General features: G+C 46.0%; 1 protein-coding gene across 1 annotated transcript in view; it reads right to left on the bottom strand.

The window, feature by feature from the left end:
• Positions 1–242: 242 nt before the first annotated feature.
• Positions 243–15,937, bottom strand: part of LOC120846096 — a 62,535-nt gene continuing 46,840 nt past the window's right edge. Inside the window, exon 5 of the mRNA XM_040217767.1 lies at positions 243–335. Coding sequence (XP_040073701.1) covers positions 243–335 — 93 coding nt within the window. The remainder of the gene's footprint in view (positions 336–15,937) is intronic.

Genomic DNA, 15,937 nt, shown 5'->3' with positions numbered 1-15,937 from the left:
TGGCGACCTAGGTACTCAAAAGCATCGTTAGAACCATCACTAAAAACTACCAAAATGTTTTATTAAACTAAGAGTTTAGTTTCTTAAAAATACGCTTTAGAAAGCGGTAAATATTGATTTTAATTTTTTTTATCGCTTGCCATTTCTATTGTAAGGGAATGGACACTTGTTGCTGAAAAGCACACTTTACTAATGGCTTGAGGATTGCATGCAACTTGTGATCTTAGAGACCGGCTTGTTTCTTATTTACAGAGAGTTTTCTTGGCGTTTTTTTCATACGTCTTCCAGTTATCAACCCAAGACTCGAGACGTTTTTCAAATTCCTCGTCGCATTCCTGTAAATGGTAAACATTTTCGCATTGTCACTTAAAAATATTACAACTTAAAAAAAAAAAAAAATTTTCTCAATTGGTAGATATCCGTTCCTATTCGGGGACCAAACGACGCGCGCATAACATGAGCTCGCTTTGATCTCACTAATCATTTTTGATCACAGACACTGGAAGAAGGGCTCTATATAAAAAAAAAAAGTAGTCGTATTTGCGTACCGACGGAGCGAACGTAAATATTCCTTAAGAAAGATCATGAAAAACAAAAAGTAACAAAAACGAAAGTTACTAACCCTACATTTGCTGTAAAGAATTATATACCCCTCAACGGCTTTTGATCCAGGCTTCGTCAATACCTGGGGATGAAAAAAGTTGCAGTTTCTAACAGCTGCTAATATACCTTTTGGTGGAAACACCGTATCGGCCACTGCTCGATGTATGTGTGAATCTTCAGCTGTCGTCTATAATTAGCACAAGGTAAAACTTATGCCTCTTCTAACTGGTAGCTTCTTCCTCAATTCCCTATTTCAGCATACCTTCCCCAATGGGTAACCTTACCAAGCTCCCGACTTCCATTTGTTCTTGAGGACGTAATTAACTTGAAAAATGTTAGCGCCACCGGACAGTTTCAGATAAATCTGCGTGGATGATCACATGCGTCTGCGCTGTGGCCAAGAAAAACATTTTCCTTGGTGTGCAACAAGTTCCTTCTTTTTTAACCAAACGCAGGAAAACTTAAGATAAAGTGTCGTGTGGCATCTGTGCTAGCTTGAAGACGAATACGCAGTTTAAGCTCTGGCGAATTTGGACACAGTTCGTAACATGTGACGTAAAACGGCGTTGCCCCTGCATGAACCACAGAGACACCCTAAACAAAGAATTCACTTTCACCATGTAGGCAGGAATGACGGCGATGAGGATTATTCACCTAATTCAGGTGTATGACTGTCAGCAGTTTATTGCTATCCCGATAATACCTTCTTTATGCCTCTGATATAACGGGATATGCCATGTCGTTCGGTAGGACAGAGCACCAATCTTCTTTTGTTGTAGACACTCCGTTCACATTCCTGACGCCTTTTTTTACAACTTACGCATGTAAGCCTCAAAGAGCTGTGTCCCACCGCACCATTGTTCGCTGCTTCGGGACACGTTTCCCCAGTAGCAGCATTCAAGATTCTCGACAAAGGTGACGTTCGACCCGTTACAGTGATCAACACCGGTGTCAATCAAAGTGACCCAGGACTAATACCAGAACCTAGCCATCCACCTGAAGATGATGACAACTCATCAACCACAACAGTCGTAGGCGAATGCGTTGCAGCATGTGAAGAAGACACAGTAGCCAGTTGTGAGGCAGCGCTGCCAGCCAGTGAGCCTGGTGCTTTGCTGAAGTACCACGTCTCTCCAGAAAGACTCGGCCATCATGATGCCTTTGTGTTTCTTAAGGATGGGACACTTTAAACCTTTCAGAAACATTGAAAGTAGGGAGACCCTAGATACCTACCCTATACTAAACTACAAGATAACCAAAACGCGCTTAATGACCACCGGGGCCTGGACTTCACATATCCTTAAAGTAGTATCATTGAATCTGGGCTTCTTTTATAATTTACTTAAATGGATTTAAAAAGCCTAGGGTTTAGGCGGAAACAATGCCAACATTTGAGACCCTTAAATCATAAATACGTTGACCTAGCGACCGTACACTACATTAAATCATCAGCCTATGAGGAAATTGCAATGGTTTTAGAGTTCGTTAAGGAAGACTGAAATCTTTGTGATTGAGGCAGGAGGGTTTCCTGTTGGTTGAGTCTCGTTTCTGCGCAATAAGCTGGGATATTGGAATGTTTCCTTATTTATTGACTAGGAAGAGCGTCCCATTTCCTGCGCAAAGCTTTGGCACACACGATTTGACATTTCCATTGTGTAGAATGACCTAGTTATGATAATGCAGAGCTGTTTTCTTTACGTTCCTGGCAATGTGATAAATACCGAGAAGTACCAATACTAATTAGAGATTTCAACTGCGTATGTAATCCAGAAGACTGCACTACTGCAGACATGGTAGAACAGATACGCTCGCTGCCACCTTCAAAGACGCGCTTCAGGGAAGCAACCTGATAGCTGTAGCGTGGCAAAAAGACAATGTACTACCTTTTACTCACAATGTGTTTAGCATGCTCCTTTTGAAACAATACATGTGTCTGCGATACGTTTGGTTCAATTTCCACCGATATTATCAAAACCTATTTTTTTAACACTGCATAGTATCTATTCGCTTTGGAGTGAAGACTCGTCCAGATCCTTAAACCAATCGGAAACTGAAAATTTAATGCAAACCTTCAAAAAGATAAAAACCTTTAAAATGCTTATTATCGAATCCCTCGGAATAGCCAAAATCCAGTTCTACATATTTTCTACATTTAGGATCATTTCAATCAACAAGTAAAACTTTAGCGATTATATGTTCTTTAACCATATCGTATGTAAAAAAAAAAAAAAAATGATCCAAACTCGAAAAAAAAAAAAAAAAAACTGCGCTGGTATTACGAGAGGTGCAGTATATCCGTCCTGGTGTTCACAGCGACGATGTTGATGTTACAAACGAGCAACTTAAAAAAAAAGAAAAAAACATTACACGATAAGTATCACGGAGATGTCGTTTATTCTATAAGAAACGTTTTACAGTGATGGCTCCTTATTTTGAACACCTCCGTTCTTCCCAAACATCGCCCATAATGTGAGTGGTTGATAATAACGAATCAAGAGTGCATGCATTTTCCCAGTTAGTCCCCGAAAATGGGCTTCACATAGCGGGACATTCATATTAATAGGGTTCTTGTTAACGAGACATGACTGTACTTACTTAGCAACTAATGAACATGTATCGGGGTGATAAAAAGACTATAAAGGTACGGTTGAATTTTTTTTTTGGTAAATTAACGAAGATAGCGTGACCGCAAACGTCCCACCCGCGGTTGGTAAAGCATTCATTCCAACTACTCGAATGTCCTATTGTAAATGCATCCGCACAGGCAATTCAATTGAGGTATAATGCGTATTTTCAACGATGCCTTCGCTTAAATAATATAGAAAATGTAAAAGGACCTAAAAGCTTAAGTGATGTTAAGGCAGCAATTGATTATATTCAAAAATGAAAAACACCCGGACTTTACGCAATCAGTATTGAATTGTAATATAGATATTAAGACACGCTTCGTCAAGTTTAATTGGGTGTTTTAGAAACGTAATACGGAATGACACACCCACATTCGTCTAACGATTGTCGTGGTGTACTAATATATAAAACCTAAGACACTGAACTTCCAAAATATGTGGCGAATTGTAAGCCAATTTCAATTTGCAATGTGTAGTACGAGATATTGGCGAATATATTTAATAGCAAACTTAAGCTGGCAATTGAGGACATTTTTCATGAGCTTCAGACTATTAGAATACTCGGCTGATGGATCGAAACAAATATCCAGCTTGAGCGCTTAATGCTTGAATGTGTCTGAAATTCTAATGATCTGGTTTACTTAGTGCAAATTCATTTAAAAAGCGCGTGATTGAGTCAGGCACGCACCCCTTCACTAGAAATTATAAGACACATTCACATAGACAACAGGGGTTTTAAGGCGAAGTTCCTTTGGTACAAAAATAACTCGAAACGATTAATTATAAACAACATTCTTTTTGACAAAATTCCCCCAAAAAGTATTGTTATACAGGTGTTAAATATCCACAACAAAATTGATAAAATGTACGCAAAAAGGACCATTGAGGGTCTGAGCTCACGCACGGAGATCATTGGGTTCGGTCCAATTTGAATACAGCTTTTTAGATTCTGAGTTAAGCAGTCTTTGGTAATAGACAACTTTAATTTTTGTAAACCTGCTACAGTCCGTGGCCTTTAACTCAAGACAGGGTTATTTATTATAATGTCTTCCTTTTAAATTTAACCCGGAACCTTTGTGCATGAATATACTCTCAGGTCAGATTATCGGAAAGGTTTACTGAGCGATGTAATTGTAGATATTCTTGCCTAGGGTGATAACGTTGTGATCATCTCTTTTAATAAAAAAAACACAAAGAAGATTTTCAAGTAACTGAAAAACTCTGCACCGTAAGCGGATCATGAGGTAATACCGCTAAGTGTAAGGAATATTGGCAGCGGTCAAAAGTACCTCGCAAGTTATTTTTCTTGTATAGACAGGAATTGCCACCCACTTCACAACTTGGGACTGTCACTTTCAAACATCGAAAGCCGCACAAAAAAATGGAGTTTAGTGGCCCGTGTCTACAAAAGAAAGCCTATGCATGAAGAAGACATGACATATTTGTTTACTAGAGCAAGCATATATACCTTGCTTCTGTGATCAAACTAATATATCTATATTCTGACCTTGCAAATGTTCAAAGCTTCATCGCATTATCGCCATATTTATTTGGCGTTCGTCACGGGAGCATCCTAGTGGAGATATTACTTTATTTCCCCTTAGAGCAGGTCACACTGGAGTCTCTGCCATTCATTGTTGGGCAGTTAGTGCCTTTAGAGGCCCGCTTACACACTTTACACTTCTTAGGATCGAGTGCCATGAAACCTTTTAAAATCTCTTTCGACGAGAGAGAAGGCTGATGTCATTCATCGGGAAGAAATAAAACATCTGGTGGTCCCCTACATTTCCTATTTCCTCGCGCATCATGCTGTCTTTCTTGGCTTGAAACACTCTTTCAATTTTAAGAACCATCATTTCTCCTAAGTAGTACGAACCTATGACTTCGAAAACACCGCAAAACATTCGCTCTTGTGGAAGGAAGTTCCAGGGTCACCGCATAGATAGCGCCAGCTGGCCAGTGGTCTGAGGAGATTTTCAGAGGTTTTAAGACACTCGATTCTAAGAAGTCGCAAGTGTGTGAACAGGCCATAATTTGTTTTTGATTTTTCTTAAACGCTATCCTTCCATTTCTTAAAAACCGCTTGTCAGTTAAGATGAGCATGTATTTTAAATTACTTAACCGTTCCAAGGGGCGAATAACTCTACAGAAGCCCCTGTCTCTTTTAACATTTTTAGGCAATGTATTTTTTTATAGACACGCTTCTCATTTGAGCTTATGTTTAGTGTTAAATACAAGGAACTCTCGGCAGCAAATACCTGAAAGTATTTTTTCTGTCCAAATTTATTTAATTGAAAACGACCGTGTTGTTAAACTGATACCAAAATTTGAAAGAATAAAAAATTGAGGACGAGGACGGAAACAGTCCTCCTCCTCGATGTTTTATTTATTCAAGTTTTCGTATCAATTTATTTCAGTTGTTTAATGGTCGATCCCTAGATGATGTCCTTAAACCTTAGCTACACTAGCGCTCTCAACTGTCATTAAGACCACCATTGTCGACATCTTCCACTGTAATGGAGGTCAACTAAATTGTCCGGTGTTACACGGGATATAGGCCTAACAACCCCAGTTCAAATGTGCGTCAAGGAAAACAGTTCAAACGAAAACGAAACAAAAACTGATGTCACCTTATATCGTCTGTTTAATAGCTATGCAAATGAATTATATGTACACTTTTCGTTAAAAAATGCGTAAAACCCAAAATATATTTTTTTTATTTCTTTCTTGTTTTTAGAGAAAAGGAACGACTACCAGAACGTTTCAAGCGAATTCAAGGGAGAGAGCCACAACGACGACATTACAAAGGCCGCCGTCGCCGAGACTTCGCCGCCGCAACATGCCATGATCATTTCAGCGGCAGCTCTGTCCCCGAGTCATACCACTTCCGACAGTATTTGCTGCTACAATACTTACTAGATGCCTCCCCCAATATTTTGCAATAGTAAGTGCTTCGCTGGCGCTTGCCATGGCCGGCAATGCGGCGGACACCCATCTTTATCTCTATTGGGGCGAACCCCGTCAGTTGTCGTACCATAACGAAGGGTCGAAGCGCAAGCTCATAGCACTGCCAGCTGATCTTCATGCAGGAGAGCTTGTGCCACTCTGATGTGCCCTACAGTAAAGAGCTCGCGCTTGTAGCCTTTTTTGCGGTACATCATGAGGTGAACTACAGTATAACTGAGGTAGGCCACTTCAGTTGAACTCAATGATCACTAGCTGATCAGTGACAGTTGGCGCCGCCACGTAACTCCGGCCGATCGTGATCGAGTCAACTGTCGTTGGTTTGAGCGGCCATAGGAACCTTTTTTTTCATATTATTTTTACTTATTCCCTACATCGAAAATTGGCGTTGGCTTAATCACTGATAGGGGCGCTAGAGTAACTAAGGTAATAACGGGATGCTAAGACGAAATTATAATTTCCTAAAATAAGGCCTTAGAAGCATTGAACGGTATAATACAGGGGTCTTATAAACGCGGCCCGCGGGCCGCATGCGACCCGCACGCAACCCGCTGCGAGTCCCGTTTTTTCTGTCTCAAGCGCTAGGTATGGCATGTGCAATAGTGATTTTTTGCCGCCAATTCATTTTCGCTCGAAAAGTAGCTCTGCCCTTTTAATATATTCATATAGTTTATATATGTCTGTGTTCATTTGCTTTTTGTTTTGTTTTATTTTTTGCTTCCCAGCTTTTTGTAATATACATCAATTCTTTTAATAGCGCGAGCTATTCGTTGAAGGACGCATCTCGGTTGGGCGAGCTCTATTTCAGCAAGAGCAACTTTCAAAAAAATAAAGCTACGAGCTTGGGATTCTTGCTCAAAAAATATATATACCTAATAAACCGCAAATATTTTCACTAGTGTTGTAATAAAATTCGCCAAGAAAGCAAGATCTGGCAAATAAAATTATTGGTTTGTTTAGCCTGAGTGAATTGAGCAACGGGAAAGGCCAGCACGTTGGCGAGACGGTGTTATCTTAATTATTGTTATTACATCAAGTCAGGGCTGGACGTAGTAATATAAACAAATAAAATATAAGGATGCCACTGGCAAGTCCACGAGTTATGTTGCTTCCTCTCTACCCCCGTCTTACGTTGTCCCTCCATTTTTCCGGTCTGGAATATCTGGCCCCCAGGCTCAGCCGAGTTTAAGACCACAGGTATACACGACCTCCAAAACATCACCCATATATCGATATCTTAAACATATGGCCGTATTCTTGGAAAAGAATACCGTGATCAATCGAGAAATTGGACATCGCGATTCTCACAAGGGGAAGCGCCTCACTTCTCTCGTCTTCGCTTCATTTCTTCTTCTCAAAAGGACGAAGTGAAGAGGAAATGCAATAAAAATTGTGACGTGAAATGTCTCATCAGCCTCGTCGATCGTGGTCAATCCTGCCCTCCTTTTAGAAAAATGCGGCCATCCCTTATTCATATCGTTTTATGAGCGATGCTCTTGGCTTTTGCAGCGTTCCTCCTGTTACAACAGCCTTGTTTCTTAAACTCCAAATTTCGGTTAGAGCATCCTTTAGAAGAAAAAAATATGTGTGTTTTAGCGTAAAATGTTTCGTTCTTTCTTTTTAAATTGCTCATCTACCGCTTTCCAGTTAAGGTTTGTGTCGAAAATAAAACGCCATTTATACCGCCGTCTGTTAACAGCAGGTTGTGCGATAAGCATGAAGCGAGAGAGCACTGTTTGATTTACAGCAGTTGTACGTTCCCCTTCTAGAACGTCCCGTAACGAACGCTAAAAAATGTCTATACATCATCGAGTAAAATATTTGCAACCTTACATAATCTAAAGATAAAAAGACTCCGATAAAACTTATTTGTGCTTCAAGGGTCCACTGTTTAGAAAAAGTCCGAATGATTGACAATATTCCAAACCACTTCGCACAAAAATAATTATTTTTCTAGCGCAGCTGGCTAACTCCGCAGCGTTCATACAGCATAACCATGACAACTTTACTGCTTTACACTGTTGGAAGCATGTATAAGTTTACCAGATATTTGGATATTCACTTGTGTGATATTTTTTGGCTTTCAATCCTCTATTTTTCGCGTACATTTTGCCAAACTGAAAAGCTAAAGTCTAGGAAGTTATATCATAAATTTTATTCTTGTATTTATTACCACTACCTGATTAAAATATTGCCACACGCGTCTGCAATTAAGTGCGCCCGTGGCCGAATTGTTATCGTCCATCGTTCCTACGCAAAGGGCCCGAGGATCGATGCCTGGGAGCGGACGCGTCTTCTTGTTTTTTCCTGTAAATGCCGCGTTGCGGTGGATTCGAGATTATTTATTCCAGGTACAAATGTTTCATGCGTCGGACCTTCTACGACGATTGCTCCAGAAACCCAAGCTTTTACTATCGGGAGCAATATGAGCGTGAACGCGCCTCCGCTTGTCGCCACGGAGGCGCGTTCACACTCATATTGGTTCCCATAGTAGATAAGGGGTTTCGCGTGCGAACAAAAGTCAGTTTCGCTCTATCGCTCGATCCTGATGTTTCGCCGACAACGACGCTTGCGACGCTAACATTTTTTTTTTTACTTTTGTTTGGTTTACAAGTTTAGTTATTAAAAGTTTCTCAAGTTGCCGCCTGTCATTCGTGATATTTTGGTGGAGGTGATGGGTAACGGATATCCGTGCAGCGCACACCTAAGACGGGCCGCAGTGCAAGCCCGACCTTAAGCCCCCGAAGGACCAGCGAAGAGAGGACCGCGACTCTATCAGGTCGCCGCAATCAAGGCCTACGCCCCGGAATTTAGACTCTTGCCCCTCAAAACCAAGTAGTCAACGAGGCCGACGATGGCCAACCAGTCATCACAGACCCCTCCCGCCGCTGCCGTCGTATACCTGCCCGTCGTACCCCGGCCTCCGACGCCTTTCCACGGAGTGGTCTACGAGGACATCGAAAATGGGCTGCAATACTACGAATGAGTGGCCCGCCATAACGGATGGACGGAGTTGCTCTCAGGAAATGATCGACGATTCGTGGTTTTCAAGCGAATTCCGTGCTTTGGCCTCCGAAACGTAGTAACCTTTCTAAAGGCACTGGAGCAGTGCCTTGAAAAGGTTACTTCGTTTCGGAAGCCACAGCACGGAAATCGCTTGAAAACCACGAATCGTCGATCATTTCCTGAGAGCAACTGAAGGCTAAGCTTCGAGGTACGTTCACCAACCAACAGCGAAGAGAACACGCCGAAGAGCTTCGTCAAGCTAGGATCCAAGGCCCTAACGAGAGCGTCGTACGCTTCGTCGAAGATGTTTTTCGACTAAGCAAGCAAGCCGATCCTCAAGCCTCCGAAGCAAATAAGCTGAAAATCTTGATGCGAGGTGTCAAGGGGAATAAATTCGGAGGCCTGTTGCAATGTCCTCTACTACCGTCGAATCGTTTGTAACGGTGGCGGGCAACAGTCAACGGCCCTGGAAGCACGAGCCGCCCACTACCATTGAGTCCCTGGTGTTGCTGCGCCCACGGCGTCCAGCTGCGCTTTTAACCCCAATATTCCGGGAATCCGCGAAATCACCCGGAACATCGTCCGTGAAAAACTGAAGAACCTAATACCTGTCACCGAACGTCCAGCTTCACTCTCAATTGACGAGACTGTTCGACAGGAGGTCTAGCATGCGCTCCAGCCAGACATTCTCGTCGGCACCGCACCGAAACCACCAGCTTTAACCTCCGCCGGAGTTGTTCGTCGTCCGCAACCTCCTGTCACCTGGCAAAACTCAGCAACACCCCGCCAAGAGGTCTCTTCGCCGCAGTATACTCCGCGCCAGGAGTAGCGTATACCTTGAAATGCCGATGTGTGGCCCACGGATGACGGACGTCTGTTGTGCTTCCTCTGTGGGGATGCTGATCACGTTTACCGAAGGTGCCCCGCTGCCAGCTCTAACTGCGAGGATTCCCACCAAACAACTACCGACCTGGCTTTGGAGGATGACTAAGGGACATCGACGAATACCTCCGTCGCCCTCTGTCACAAGCGCCGACAGCATTACCAGGTTCCCCGACGGATCCGCATTCGGATTCCCCGACATTCCGCATCGCCTTTTCGTCGGTCGCGCCGTGAAATTCTGTTCCCGCTATCTCATCGGGAAAAATTAGTGCTGCAACGCCTTGAAGTGGCGTTAGCGAAAACGGCTGGACAAAAAAGCCTCCAAGAATGCCGGAGCGCCCCTTTTCTTCCAACGCCCCCCCCCCCCCCCCCCCCCCCCGCAAAGGTGCCCCACAACCTAAACGTTGCAATCGGCGGCTACGGCGCATCGGCATACGTGGAAACCGGAGCCGTCTACCCATTTTTGAGTGGGAGCCTCTCTCGCCCTCTGTAAAAAGTGGCACCGCCATGGGATGGATCTCAAATAAAAACCACCGGAGAGATCCTTATTACACCAGTCGGAAGGTGCACAGGTCGCGTCGAAATTCACGGCCAGACGTGTACTGTGAATTTTTTCGTGCTACAAGACTGCGCCAGAGATGTCATTCTCGGCATGAACTTTCTGTGTGAATTCGGTGCTGTCATCGACCTTGGTGAAAACAGATTTGTGCTGCGGACGCCTGTTCTGCCTTCAGAGAAGCCCCAAACGGCGTCAGCTGACGTCCGAGTCCCTGCCGACACCCTGAACCTGCCGCCGCGCAACACATGGGACGAGGTGTTGTCGTAGCCGTCGTGACCGATGCAGCTACCTGCGGCGAAGTTGCTCTGGAAGGCAACCTTCAATTGGTCCTGGAAAAAAGGTATAGGTGTCGCAAGACGAGTGGTGGAACTTCAAGGCGGGCGCACCGTGGTCATCGCGACAAACTTCCGACAGGAAACGCTATATTTCACGGAAGGCCACGTCGAGGAACTCCGGAACTCCGTCGAAATCACCGCGATTACTAAAGAATAACCGGCACCTCAGCAAGGAAGTACGGCGCCAGCGCAACTCGACATTGACCCTAAGCTTCCAGGCCCAAAACGATGGCAGCTGAGTGAAGATCTCAGCGAATATAGCGACTGCTGTATTCGGTCGAAGGTGCGCCAAACCAGCGTTGCGAAGCATGGCATCGTTACCAAGGACGACATGCTCCCTGGGCATCAATCACCATACAGAATCTTCATAAAAGAAAGGGAGGCCTTTCATGAGCAAGTTTAAGAGATGCTGAGCGACGACATAATTCAGCCTTCAAGCAGTCCGTGGGCCTCCCCAGTCGTACCGGTTAAAAAAGGACGGGCCGCTTAGGTTCTGGGTGGACTAAAGGCAGCTGGACGCAGTAACTACGAACGACGTCTTTCAACTCCCCCGCATCCACGACACGTTAGACCGGCTGCGCCACTCTCGATACTGTTCATCGATGAACCTGAACAGCGGCTCCTGGCAGATCAAAGTCGACGAACGGGACCAACAAAGACAACTTTCTGACAGATAGATGGTGTGTACAAATTCAAGGTTATGCCCGTCGGCCTATGCACGGCTCCAGCAACATCCCAGCGTGTCATGGACACCGTACTAGCAGAACTCCAGTGGCAGAGCTGTCTCGTCTACCTCTACAACATCGTAGTATTTTGCGGCGACTTCGACGAGTTCTTGCGACGACTCCGAGTTGTTCTCTAAGCCATGTGGACCACCGAACTCACCCTCAAGCCGTCAAAGTGTCGGTTCGCCGATGAAAAATTTAATCTCTTAGGTCACGTGGTTAGTAACGACGGCGTTCGCCCAGATCCTGAGAAGACACGCGCCGTCGCGGCATTTCCGGCGCAGACAGACAAGAAGGCCGTGCGAATATTTCTTGGACTATGTGCCTATTATCTGCGCATCGCTCGGGATTTCCCAAGGATTTCTGTACCGCTCACAAAGCTCAGGAAGGACGCCGTGAAGTTCAAATGGGCTGGGGAGCAGCAGCAGCCATCCGACGAGCTGAAACGACGACTCCAGACTCCTCCTGTTCTTGGACATTTCGATCAGGATGCGGAAACCGAGATTCACATAGACGCAAGTAACTCGAAACTTGGCGTGGTACTGGTTCAAGAGCAAGAGGGCACCGAGCGAGTCATCGACAACGCAAGTCGGACACTGTCCCAGGGGGAGAAAAATTACTCCACGACTGAGAACGAATGCCTTGCGGTCGCCTGACCAATCACGAAGGTTCGTCCGTACTTGTACGGGAGCTCGTTCCAAATAGTCACGAACCGTCACTCGCTCTGCTGGCTTGCAACCCTCAAACACACGTTAGGACGCCTCGCTCAATGGAGTCTCTGACTACAAGAGTTCAACGTGACTGTGGTCTACAAGTCAGGCCGGAAGCACAGCGACGGCAACTGCCTATCCCAATCGCCCGTTGAAATCCCTTCCGGCGCCAGCGACAACGATGACGACGAGTGTTTCCTAGGCGCAGTGAACACCGGCGACATGGCACCACGTCAGCAAGACGATCCTGAGCTGCGCGCAATAATAGAGCACCTGAAAGGGCGCGGGAGTACCATGCCACGTGTTTTACCACGAGCACTGCCGACCTTCGCTGTGCGACAAGTTGCAGTCTTCAAAAGAACTTCGGGGACAACAACCCGTCGTGGCTGCTGGTAATCCCTACCGACCTTCGAGAGGAAATCTTTCAAGCCTGCCAGGACGACCCGACGTCCGGACACCTTGGATACAGCCGGACACCGGCCCGGCCCGTATTCGTGAAAAGTATTACTAGCCCAAGCTCCCCCAAGCCTGCCCATTTATACACACGATCATGTCACGAGTGTCAGCGATGGAAGAAACCTCTGAAGAGGCCGGCGCGAGTCCTCCAGCCAATTTCTGCACCAACTGCACCCTTTCTGCGATTCGGTATGAATCGACTTGGCCCTATCCGCCGTCAACGTCGGGACACCGCTGGATCATCGTAGCCACAAATTTTCTCGCGCGGTACACCGAAACCAAAGCCCTTCCTTAAGGAACTGCTGTGGAAGTCGCCAAGCTTTTGAACAAGTCGATCGTCCTCCGGCACGGCGCTCCCAAAGTCTTAATATCAAACCGTGGATCATTGTTCATAGCCCAGCTGACACATTAAGTCCTTCGTCTCAGCCACACCAGCCAATGTCGCACCACGGCGTACCACCAGCAGAGAAACGGGTTGACAGGGAGACTCAACAAGACCATCGCCAACATGATCTCTATTTAGGTCGAAGTGGAGCGCAACACATGGGACGAGGTGTTGCCGTACGTCATATTTGCCTACAACGCGGCCGTGCATGAGACCACCAGGATAACACCCTTTCAACTGGTTTATGGTCGCAAAGTAACGACAATACTGGACGCGATGTTACATCACAAACCGGCTGTTGACAGAAATGACGACGCCCAGGTGGCTTCTCAACGGGCAGAAGTTCATTAGCTCGCCGGACTCCGTATTAAAGCCCAACAACGTGTTGACACTGGCTACTAGAACCTTCGTCGTCGAGACGTCCACTTCCCTGAGGCAGTGTGCGGGCGTGGACACCGATTCGCCTCCATAGTCTCAGCGAGAAACTCCTGAAACGGATCCACCCCTGCATTTTGCGGCCTCCCAAAAATTCACAAGGCCAGTGTTCCACTTCGACCAATAGTAGACTTCAGCACATCACCGCTCCGTGCGTTATCGAACTACATACATCGGTTGCTGTCACCATTCACGGGGAAGAGAAACACGTGCGTGCACAAGTCCGGTCACTTCATCGAGCTCACCTCCGGTCTCCAACTGCATTATGACGAAAGTCTCGTGTCCTTCTACGTGGTATCTCTATTTACACGTGTGCCCGTGCCTCTTGCGATGACTGTAGCGAGAACGGCACTGTCGTGCCAAACACTCCGAGAGTAATTGCCTCTCCATCGAAAAGATTTTCCGCCTTCTGGACCGCTGCTTAACCAGCACCTATTTTTCTTTCGAGTCGATTCTACAAACGAACTTGTGCAACGGCAATGGGTGCAGCAATTTCCGTCACTGTGGCTAACCTCACGATGGAGGCGATCGAGCGGCAAGCCTTAGAGACATTCGCCCCGAAACCTTTGCGTTTACTTGCATTATAATCCTAACTTGTTCATACGGTATGTCGACGATTGTTTCTGCGTGGTCAAAACCAGTAAAATCAACAACCTTCACCCCCACTTAAACTCCATCAAACCGGCGATACATTTTACAATTGAGGTGGAGTCTGAGGGTTCTCTTTCATTCTTAGACGTGCTCACGAATAGAAAGTCGAACCGTTTGACATGCGAATTATACAGAAAACCGACGCAAACCGGCCAATACCTGAACTCCTCGTCCTACCACCCTGAAACGCACAAATCTTCTGTGGCTTCCGCACTCTTCAGGCAAGCAATTTCTGTCTGCTCCACTGAAGAGGCTCTTAAAAAAGAAGTCACAACGATTAAACACGACCTGAAACAGAACCAATATTCTGCCAGGTTTTTGAACAACACGTGCAAACAACTTAGACACATTTAAAGAAAAGACGCCCCTCCTCCCAACCGCGTATGCTTCCCGTACATCAATGGCCCAAGCGAGACTCTCGCACGTGTTCTAAGAAAATACGGCGTCAGCCTGACACATACACTGGTGTCGACCATTGGACGCCTCGTCTCGCTTCCAAAGGACTGTCCTCCTAAAGAAAATGCTCAAAAATGCTCAGGGCTCGTCTACAGGATCCCCTGTGGCGACTGCGCCACCTCCTATGTTTGGAAAACTTAAAACGTCCCCTAACGTCTACGCCAGCATCCGTATGACGTCAAAAAGAACAACGTGCAGGGCAGCTCGCTCGCAGAACAGGTCCAGAAAGTAGGTCACACGATCGGATTAGACAACTGCTCTATTTTTGGCACGGAAAGAAACCGGCGAAGACGCCTGTTATTAGAGTCCTGGTACATTCGGAACACCGAAAACAACGTCAACCGGTCACCTGGGACACTTACAAGCGTCTACGTGTCCGGTTTGCGGTGCGTCACGCGAAGCGCTACGAACCATAAAACACGTGCAGAAACAACGGCCGCTTTTAAGAAGCCAACAACTCCGGGCAGTTTGCAAGACGGCATCACGAACGAAAACGGTCGCCCGTGAACAAGGGGCCGCACTGGCCTTGAAACGTCAGGCTCTGTATGATTATTTTGGTTAGAGGTTTCCTATCATTCATTGTCATTCCTAACCAGGTGGTCCTCCACCGAAAAGTTTACGTTAAATTCTGTGGACCCTACAAGGTGGTTCGTCGACTTGGAGAAGTGAACTACGAGTGTTGTCCGACGGGACAAGAAAATCATCACACCGCCCACCACGACCTGAAGTCGTCCACATCGTGCGCCTGCAGCCGTGCTATGCTCGATAAAACTGTGTTTTCCAAGCTATATATTTTCTCGTTATTTTGTTTGTCTTGATAGGTTTTTGCTTCCTTGCACGTTGCATCGAGGCGATGCTCTTTTTAAAAGGGGAGTAATGCCACGCGCGCCTGGAAGCAAGCTCCCCTATGGCCGAACGGTTACCGTCCTTGGCACCTACGCAAAGGGCTCGAGGTTCGATGCCTGGGGGCAGACGCGTCTTTTTCTTGTTTCGGTAAATGTCGCGTCCAATTCGAGATCATAGTTGTGTATTCTAGGTCCGAATGTTCTACGCGTCGAACCTTCCACGCCGATTATTTCAGAAGCCCAGGCTTTTATATTAGGGGCTTCGCGCGGCGAGCAAAAGTCAGTTTCGCCCCACCGC

This window comes from Ixodes scapularis, unplaced genomic scaffold, assembly GCF_016920785.2.
Source record: "Ixodes scapularis isolate PalLabHiFi unplaced genomic scaffold, ASM1692078v2 PGA_scaffold7__128_contigs__length_106722199, whole genome shotgun sequence".
NCBI classification, from domain to species: Eukaryota; Metazoa; Arthropoda; class Arachnida; order Ixodida; family Ixodidae; genus Ixodes; species Ixodes scapularis.
The sequence above is the reverse complement of the archived record's forward strand: the minus strand, read 5'-3'. Positions and strand labels throughout refer to the sequence as shown.